Source organism: Otolemur garnettii, unplaced genomic scaffold (genome assembly GCF_000181295.1).
Source record: "Otolemur garnettii isolate 467f Iridium unplaced genomic scaffold, OtoGar3 scaffold00376, whole genome shotgun sequence".
NCBI lineage: Eukaryota > Metazoa > Chordata > Mammalia > Primates > Galagidae > Otolemur > Otolemur garnettii.
Window position 1 is genome coordinate 119422 of NW_003852771.1, and position 10517 is coordinate 129938.

At 40.7% G+C, this 10517-nt stretch overlaps 1 protein-coding gene and 1 pseudogene across 1 annotated transcript in view; one reads left to right on the forward strand and one right to left on the reverse strand.

The window, feature by feature from the left end:
• Positions 1–10517, forward strand: part of LOC105888398 — a 91846-nt pseudogene that overhangs the window by 8945 nt on the left and 72384 nt on the right.
• LOC100956888 (bile salt sulfotransferase-like) overlaps positions 2619–10517 on the reverse strand; it is a 37304-nt gene continuing 29405 nt past the window's right edge. The window contains exons 5-6 of the mRNA XM_003803631.1: positions 5546–5723; positions 2619–2731 (exon numbers count right to left, since the gene is read on the reverse strand). Of these exons, the coding sequence (XP_003803679.1) occupies positions 2619–2731; positions 5546–5723 (291 nt within the window). The remainder of the gene's footprint in view (positions 2732–5545; positions 5724–10517) is intronic.

Below are 10517 nucleotides of genomic sequence, written 5' to 3' on the forward strand. Positions count from 1 at the left end.
AAAGAAAGAAAGAAAGAAAGAAAAGGAAAAGAAAAGAGTTTAGTAATATGCTAACTAGTATTTCGGAGTTTGCTTTCAAAGGGCTCCAATTTCCAATGGTCTGAGGTCATAGTGCCCCTTCATTCCCTAAAGGCAGAAGTCTAGGTGTTACTGAAAATCCCAAGAAGTCAGCATCCTACAGATAGCCACAGTCGGTCTACCCAGCTGAGGGGCTCCTGACAACTCACTCAGCAGTTAACCTCACAGGAGTTAAGCTATAGGTTTATTACACTTAGGGTAAAGAGACACCCCCACCAGAGGCCTATGCCTCCAGGGTTCATGACCTTCAGGGAAACTAGAGGAGCAGGGAACTTGTGAGCCCTTAAAAGACCTAAAGTTACTTTTGCACAGAAAGCGGTAAGTAACCTAAAGTTATATATCCTAAGTTGTGCAACCTAACCCTTTCCCCTCCTCCTCCTCTTCCTTTGATCCACCTAAAATAAAGACACAAGGACCTGGTTAGCCCCACCCCCAGAAGTTCCTGCCAAGGAACCTAACTTTCCAGGCAAGCTGTGAAATTTGCTCACCCTCTATGGCCCCATATAAAAGGGGTCTCTAACTGCCCCAAGGCTAGGGCTAGAGTGACCAGATTTTAACATTGGTAAGGCAGGACAACATGGGGGGTTGGGGCAGAGGGCGGGGCAGGGCAGGGCTTGACAACAATGCAAACTTTGATAAGCAGTTCTCGATAAACACTAATCTAATCGCTTCTCAGCAATTATTTGTTATTATTACAGTTTAACATTATAAAATTAACAAAAATAATATAAAACTCATATTCTGGCGAAATAGCCACATGGCAGCAGGAAACCATATATTCCCATCCTGTTCTCCCGGTAGTTCGTACATTCTTTCCAAAAATTGGGACTTTTTTAAAATGCCATGGGACAAATTGTTCAAAAGCGGGACTGTCCCGCCAAAAGCGGGATGTCTGGTCACCCTACCCAAGGCGCAGACTTCACCTTTGCACTGCCCAGGCAGCTCACCCTCCATTTCAATAAACCTGACCTGAACTTTCCATTCTGAACACCCATCTGGGCACCACCTCTTACACCTTTAACCTACCCTATGTACCTTGGGGATGATTGTTTGCCTGGTGAAACAACCCTTTAGTTGGGATTTCTCAAATTATCACCTGTGTTGCTAATGCCATTGTCTTTTCAACACCACTCTTCTTAGATTATTTAATCAGCAAAAGACTTTTCAAAACAACTAAGAGTAAATTATAAATGTCTTACCACAAAAAATAAGTGAGATGATGGTTATGTTAATCAGTTTGATTTAAGCATTCCACGTTGTATATGAAATCATCACATTGTACCCCATAAATGTATACAGTTATGATTTAATAAAAAATTAAATTAAAAAATATTAAACCCCTCAGATAAGGACCCTGGGACCACTCTCTGTGCCATAATATACCGGTAGAGATGGATTCCCAAAGTGTGGAAGAACTAGCAGCCTATCAGCTCCCATGAAGGCAGGATCAACTCCCTTGTACAGTCCCGTTGGTTTAAAAATGTGACCTTAATGTTACCTAAAAATGGCTCTATATGCCTTCAAACAAGAGTAGGAACTGTTTGTTCCCTTCTTGGATGTATTTTTGTCTGTGGAGGCAAGAAAGGAATTCCTTGGGCTTATGATTGTTTAAACAACTGGTCAATGGGTGGCACCCATACCCATCTGGGTCCATAACAGATCTTCACAGACCCCATCTGGGAAACCCCAACACAGTCTCTCCCAGTATGAATCCCAGAAGGACATGATTGCTTCTTTGGGTAACCACACCAACTTGGTGAGGAGGGACAGTTCACCTAAATGTGCTCTACAGCCAACCTGTGACCTTCATTGGCACTGCTAATGAAGCTGCATCAGCAACAGGTGCTCAACAAAAATCCCTGGCCTCTTTAGCTCAAGTAGTTCTCGATAATCACGTCTGCAGAGTAGCTAGGACCATAAGCATGGGCCACAAGACTCAGCTAATATTATTTATTTTTCATAGAAACAGTGCCTCACTATACTCCCCTGGGCTCAAGCAATCATTATTTCTGGATATACTTGTGGATAATGCCTACATTATTTCTGTAGCATTCTATACGTTTGAAACCCTACAAACATTTAAAACAGTCTGGGATGCAGTGACATACCTAGAGATGCCATGGTGATTTTTAACTAAGGAGTAGTCCAAGATACAAAGATTCCATAACTCAAGGCTCCAGAATGAAATAAAAGGTTTTGTGCAATGGCGCCCAGGCATGAACACGCACGGGGACAGGAGAACAAAAACAAGCATCCAGGATGGAGTACATAGGATTCTTATCAATTCTGATATGAGGACTATGAAGGTCCTAGTACACAGTGAGGGATGGTGGGTGGGGAGAGATGAGAAAAGGGGGCTGGGGATCAAAGGGTATGGTACATCTTTTGTAGGTGGGACACAAATATAAGAAGATCCTTATCTAAGAAAAGCAATCAGTGTAACCTGGTTCTGTGTACCCTCAATTAATCCCCAGCAATAAAAAGAAAAAGAAGAAGAAGAAGAACAAGCATCCATATAAGATCCAGAACTATCTTAGACATTATTCCCAGGGGAATAGCTCTGGAGGAAGATCTGCCATCTTCTCCTGGAATAGTTTATCAAAGGCTTCAGCTTGGGCCACCATGAAGTAGTTTTTCCAGTCCCCAGTTATGCCTGGAAAACATGAAACAGATGCTCAGATCAGGTGGTGGGGACAGACCCCAACATGTCTCCCTCTTGGTCTGTTCCTACCATCCACCATCATGGATATTGCGGTTAACATAGCAAATGATCAGAGGGCCATTGGTGGGACCTTGTGCCACCTGGCACCATACCTTTTCACACTCCTGCCTGCCTGGAGATGACTTCTCACCTTCTCCTTTCCCCCAGCCTCCCACTATGCACAGTCCCTCCACAGTCATGCCCACAATGTCTGCCATCATACCCAGAATCAAGCCACTTCCCACCATGCCTGTGTCAACCACACCGACCCAAGCCAATAGCATTTCTCTCCTACATTATTATGTGACAGACTGTAAGCAGTGTCTCTGCTTGGGATTGTTCTCCTGTGTAATTTAGTCGTAGATGGCAGCCCTCTTGATCCCTTCAGAAGGGAAGATGCATCCTGCTCCTTTTCTGTTGAAGTTCAAGGACTCTTGGTTTCATTGAGACAAGTGTGTCAGGCACTTGTAAGGCTCCCAGTGACCTGTGTCCCTGTGGCTTCTCTGACTCCATCCCCTGTGACGACCCATTTGTTCACTGTGCTCCATCACACTGGGACTTGTGATTCTGCCTCACAGGTGGCAGGTGTCCCCACTGCTCAGGTTATGTGCATTTGCCGTGTCCTCTCTGCAATGCTGTTCTCCCAGTTGTATCTGTGTCCTGCCTCTTTGCCTTTTCCAGTCTTTGTTCCAGGCAGTCTTCTTAGTGATGTTCTCTCACCGCCCAGTTTAGAACTACCAGGCCCCATCCTGCTGTATTTTCCTTCATAACGTTTCCCTATAGGATGGGCTTTATGTATTTCCCTTTTGTGGTTGTGTGTATAGCATATATACCTAATATAAAATATATAAGTTTTATAAAGTCTCAACTTTTTATTAACTGACAAGGACTTAGTGTTTCAAAGATGGACAGACATAGAGTAAGTACTATATAAATATTTGTCAAAAGAATGAATAATGGAATAAAAAACAAAGGTCAGCCGTGGTGACTCATGTCTGTAATCACAGTTACTAAGAAGGCCAAACTGGGAGGATGGCCAGAGCCTAGGAGTTCAAGGCTATCCTGGGCAACACAGGGAGATTCCTGTCTCTACTAAAAATAAGAAAAAATAGGCTGCAGGTAGTGGCACATGTGTGTGTGTAGTCCCAGCTACTTGGGAAGTTGAGGTGGGAGCATGGATTGAGCCAGTAATTTGAGGCTATAGTGACCTCACCACTGCACTCTAGCCTGGGAATAAGGCCAGACTCTGTATCAAATGAGGAAAAAATGTGCAAAATGTACTAATATTATCTTTGTTTGAACAGATAAGAGGGGAAAAACCTGGACAGGTTATGTGGTTACAGTGGTGGATGCTGATTGAATCCAAAGGTTTTTATGCTAGAAATCTTACTCTTAATTATATAGTTATCTTACTATTTCACAGGTCATATAAATAATATTATATAAATCCAGATATTATTCAAATAGGTAATAGAGAATGATGTATAATTATAAATAAATTTATATATAAACATAAAATATAAACATATATAGTAGAAATGATAGAGCAAAATGTCTAACATGTAACCAGTGCCCTGTAAATATCCATTGCTCTTTCATGTCCTCCTTTTGTGTGCATATGTGTGAGTGTCCACATTTCCTCTTCTTCTAAAGATGCAGGCATACTGGGTTAGGACCCATCCTGTAGGGCCCTATCATTCTGATTTCCACACCCTCATGTCCATGCCCTTCTCACATGCAAAATATATGCAATACACCCCATCTCAGAAGCCCAAAAGTCCTAGCCCATTGCAGCATCAAATCAAAGTGCAAAATCTCATGTAAAATAGCTCCTAACTCTCACCAAGACATGAGTAAGATTTGTGGTATGATGCACTCTGAGGCAAAATTCTTTTCTAGCTACCAAACTATAAATTCAGTCATGTTACCTGCTTTCAAAATGCAATTGTGGGACAGGCAGAGGATAGATCTTCTCATTCCAAAAGAGAGAAATTTGATAGAAGAAGTAGGTCATGGGTCCCCAGCAATCCAAAACCCAGCAGGGTTCTATGGGATGTTCCATTAGATGTTAGGGATCAAAACTGTTCTTCTTGGTTTCAGTCTTGGCCAACTGGGACAGCAGAGACCCTGACCTACTCAAGGCCCTTTGATACTATGGGAGCATTTGATTATTTTCTTCCATTTATCACCCTCCCAGATACATTTGAAGTGTAGGATTTTAGAAAAATGGATTTGTAAGCTCCATGCATAAGACAGTTCCATTTTTCTTGAGCCCAAGGGTAGGGACATGGGTAAGGTTTAATCACAGGGAACCTTACAATGTCTGATAGCAAAGTCTCTCCTCTCTCCTTTTTCTAGATGCCTTCATTCATTTCCTTGTTAAAAACAGTTCTTTACACTAATTGCCCAGTGAGGTAACCCCATGTGAACACCCCAATTCCATCGTCCTTCCTCAGGTCAAGCCTGGCAGAAGTAGCTAATTAACCCAGTCACTGTTTGTAGAATGGACACCCTCCCATGTCAAATTTGGAAGAAATGATTTCTCATCACTCAGATGGAACAATTTTCTCTAAGTGCCTGTAGGCCACATCAACACCATGATAAGAGACCCCCTGATGAGGGGACAGGAGAAATGCTCTGGGGGATGAGCAATTGCAGTTGACACAGTCAAACACTCCTTCATATCAGCTGTTAGCACCTGCTGTAAGCACAAGAAAGCCCTCCATGTATTCAGGGACATTTTGAAACTGGAGCATTTTCTCTTACCTTTTCTCATAAGTGGGTTTGTGTGAACTAAATACTGAGATTTCATCATGGAGAAATTGGACATCTTGTTTTCTTTCATCACCTCAAAGGAGCTATTCTTGAGGATTAGGCTGAGTTCTTCTGGCTCTACCTTCTTACCCAGGAACTGACAGATCTTCCCCGCAGTTCTCTCTGTGTCCTAAAAGAAGTAAAAACAAGAGAGAGGATGTGAGAGAGAAAGACAACAGAGAAACTAGGATGAGAAGCAGGATGAGGAGAGAGAAGAAGAAGAAAGAAACAAGACACAGGAGTGAGAAGTGATGGAGTTGGATGCAACTGGGAGAAAGCAAGAGAAATAAGTAAAGAAGAGACAGCAGGACTTATGTGAAAGATGCCAGGATCCTGATGGAATTCTCATCGGGTTGAGTTTAGGAGAACTTAGCAGTAAAAGATAGGGACTGCGGTTTCTAGGCAGACTTTGAGAACGGCTTCTGGCCAAGGATTAGAATTAAACAAGGAGAGATTTGGAGAGAACTTGATGAACATTTAAGAAATTGATTTCAAATCCTAACTGTTCCATCAAACAATACTGTTCCTCATAACTCACAATGGAATAATGGATGGAGTGTTACAAGATCTTCTCATGTATTAACTTAGTAATTAGTACTTGGTACAGGATCCTAGGAGATTATGAGAAGAAAATAGCTTTTCAGGGGAGGGAGCAAGATGGTGGCCAAGTAACAGCTTCTTTGTAACTGGGAGCAGTGAGATTAGGGAGAAAAGACTCCAGGCATCTCTGGCTTATGGGCTTTGTCCAGAAACATCCCTCTGAGGATGGAGGGAGACAGCAAAAGACTTCTGGACCCCAGGAGGAGGACAAAAGCAATGGAGAAGTGGCAAGCAACTGTAACTACAACAGCAGCAAGATTGCAGACAGGGAAGGCTTTCCCTGTGGGTTGCTTTGTTTTTCTTGACTTTAGCACTTGGCTGAACTACCTTGGGAGAACTTGGGTGAGAATGCAGGTGACTGTAAGCATTGTTCAGGGTCTGGAACTGAGCTACTGGGCCAAACAGAGCTAACATTGTTCCATTGTGGGCCACATGTGCAGCCTTTGTGGGAGAACTGCTCCTGCAGTCTCTGCCCTCAGGGTTGCAGAGAGAGGCTTGAGCTGGGAGACCTTGGGTGAGTGATCTAGTGACTGTGAGCAGCACCAAAGGCTGGGACTGAGATTCCTCTGGGGAAGAGCAGAACTTTCAGTGTTTGGCAGTGGGAGGGCAGCCTTACCGTCTTGGCCATCAAGGACATAGAGTGAGGCTGGTTTTGGCATACTAAATAAGCAGGCAGCCCCTTCAGGAGAGATCCAGCAACAAGGGTTTTCTTAGGAAAGCTCCTGCTTAGCCAAGGTTAATGATTTAACATGTCTTTTAGGCAGGCCGAGGAGAGATTCAGGTTCTTAATCCTGAAGAGTTTGAGAACAAAGAAGCTAGCAGAGGCCTTCAATCTCATTTCATACAGTTGTATCAGCATTGTGATTAGTATCTCATACCCCAGAAGATAACCAGTTGCCCAGACAATATTCAGCAAGATATATATACTGCTTTGGTTTTGGTTTTGGTGGGTTTTTTATTTGTTTGTTTGTTTTTATTTTAAAAATTTTACCTAGATTTTTCTTTTTTTTCTTTTCTTTCTCCATTGCTCTAGGTTAAATATAATTTTCCACTGTTTTCTTCTTTAATAATAAGAACTTCATTTTTGCTACTGTTTCTGCTTCTATTATTTGGTTCCCCCCCAATTTTATCCTGTAAAGTTTTCTGTTTGTTTGTTTTCACTTGATTAATAGTATTTTTGTCTTTCATCTCTATTTGGTGGAGGTGGAGTACCATATCTGCTCAGACTGGCAAAGAGCTGCTGAACTCAAGGGAACCATCCAATCCAGCACCCCCAGAGGTTGGGGTTTTCTAAAGTGTGGGTCAAAGTACCCTACTGTGCATCTTTATTACTCCTGTCCCCCTCTTTCTGTGCCTCTCTTATTTTTGTCAGTATTCCCATTTACTCACCTACCCCCCTTTCTCTTTTTTCTTTTTTTTTTTTAATCTTTTCTCCCTTCTTACTCTTCAAGCTTCTCATCCTTTTAGTCCTATACCAAAATGACTCATCAAAACCTTAGGCCAGAAGCATGGTAACTTAAAGAGCAAGAGGAAGTGAAAAGAAAATTAGGACAAGGAAACAGATGAAAGTAAACCATGAGGTTTCTTTTCTGCTGATTCTTCCTCATGGAAGAATCCTGGCAACATGAAAAACTAATCCATAGCAACCCCTCCCCCAAAGGACCATGAGGGAGCTACTGCAGAGGGTTCCACCTATAAAGAAATATTAGAAATGACAGAAAGGTAATTTAAAATACAGATGATGAAAACCATGAAAGAAATTGCTGAGAAAGTACAAAATAACCACAAGGAAATCCAAAAACAGAATCAAATGAGAGATGAACAATATGAAGAATATAGAAATGATATAGCACATCTAAAGGAACTGAACCAGTCAACTTGGGAACTTAAAGATGCAATAGAAAGTATCAACAACAGATTAGACCATGCAAAAATAGAATGCCAGAGGTAGAGGGCAAAGCTCTTGAGATAACTTAGATAGTTAGAGGCAGAAAAAAAGAGAAAGCAGAATGTTCACTGACAGAATTATGGGACCTTATGAAGCATTCAAACATATGAGTTATAGGTATCCCAGAAGGGGAAGAAGAATGCCCCAGAGGAATAGAAGCCATACTAGAGAATATTATAAATGAAAATTCCCTAATATCACCAAAGATTCTGACACAGTCCTTTCAGAGGGATATTGGACCCCAGGTTGTCTCAATTCTGACTGAGCTTCCCCAAGATATTGTGATGAACCTGTCCAAAGTCAAGACAAAAGAAAAAAATTTGCAAGCTGCCAGAAGTAAGTGCCAGTTGACTTACAGGGTAAAATCCATCAGGGTAACTGCAGACTTCTCTAATGAAACTTCTCAAGCCAGAAAACAATGGGCATCTACCTTTAATATACTTAAACAGAACAATTTCCAGCCCAGAATTCTATATCCCATGAAGTTAAGCTTTAAAATTGATGGAGAAATCAAATCTTTTACTGATAAGCAAATATTGAGAAAATTTGCCACAAGAAGAGTAGCTCTACAGGAAATATTTCAACCTGTTCTACACACTGACCATCACAATGGACTACCAGCAAAGTAACCATCCAGAAATTAAAGGACAGAACCTAGCTTCCAAAATGATGCAAAAGATAAAACTAAGCAATCGGCTTTCACAAAATAAGATGAATAGAACACTACCACACTTATCAATTATCGCAGTAAATGTTAATGGCTTGAATTCCCCACTGAAGAGGCATAGACTGGGTGATTGGACTAAAAAATATAAGCCATTGGGTGGCATCTGTGGCTCAAAAAATTAGGGCATTGGCCCCATATACCAGGGGTGATGGGTTCAAACCTGGTCCCAGCCAAAAACAAAAACAAACACACAAAAAAACACAAGCCATCCACCTGCAGTCTGCAGGAAGCACACCTAGCCTCAAAACACAAATTAAAACTCAGAGTTAAGGGTTCGAAGACAATTTTTCAGACAAACAGAATTCAGAAGAAAAGAGAGGCTGCAATCTTATTTTCAGATACAAGTGGATTTAAGGCAACTAAAGTAAAAAAAGACAAAGATGGACAAGGGAAAGATCAGTCAAGGGAAAAATACAACAAGAAGACATTTCAATTCTAAATATTTATGCACCCAACTTAAATGCTCCCAGATTCTTAAAATGAACCTTAATTAGTCTGAATAATATGATATCCTATAACACCATAATAACAGGGGATTTTCACACTCCTCTTACAGAGCTGGACAGACTCTCTAAACAAAAATTAAACAAAGATATAAGGGATTTAAATGAGACCCGAGAACAACTGTGCTTGATAGACGCACATACAACACTCTATCTCAAAGATAAAGAATATACATTCTTCTCATCAGCCCATGGAACATTCTCCAAAATTGATCATGTCCTAGGACACAAAACAAACCTCAAAAGAATCAAAAGAACTGAAATATTGCTTTATATCTTCTCAAACCACAAGGCATTAAAGATAGAACTCAACTCCAACAAAAATGTTCAACCCCACACAAAGACGTGGAAATTAAACAACCTTATGCTGAATGACAGTTGGGTGCAGAAAGAAATAAAAGAGGAAATCATTAACTTCCTTGAGCATAACAACAATGAAGACACAAGCTAACAAAACCTGTGTGATACAGGAAAAGCAGTTCTGAGAGAAAAATTTATCACTTTAGATGCTTACATCAGACAAGTAGAAAGACAGTGCATCAAGAAACTCACAAGCCAGCTTATGGAATTGGAAAAAGAGGAACAATCTAAGCCTAAACTCAGCAGAAGAAAAGAAATATCCAAACTTAAATCAAAGATTCATAAACTTGAAAACAAAAGAATCATTCAGAAAATTAATGAAACACTCTTAGAGGTGATCAAGGAATACAGCAGCATCTCAGGTTACAAAATCAGCACTCATAAATCAGTAGCCTTCATATATACCAACAACAGTCAAGCTAAAAAAATAGTCAAGAACTCTATTCCATTTACAGAAGTGCCAAAGAAAATGAAATATCTGGGAGTTTACCTAACAAAGGATGTGAAAGACCTCTATAAAGATAACTATGAAACTCTAAGAAAAGGAATAGCTGAAAATGTTACAAATGGAAAAACAAACCATACTCATGGCTGGGAAGGATTAACATTGTTAAAATGTCCATACTTCCCAAAGCAATATATAATTTTAATGCAATCCCTATTAAAGCCCCACTGTCATACTTCAAAGATCTTGAAAATATAATACTTCATTTTATATGGAATCAGAAAAAAACTCAAATAACCAAGACATTACTCAGAAATAAAAACAAAGCAGGAGGAATCACG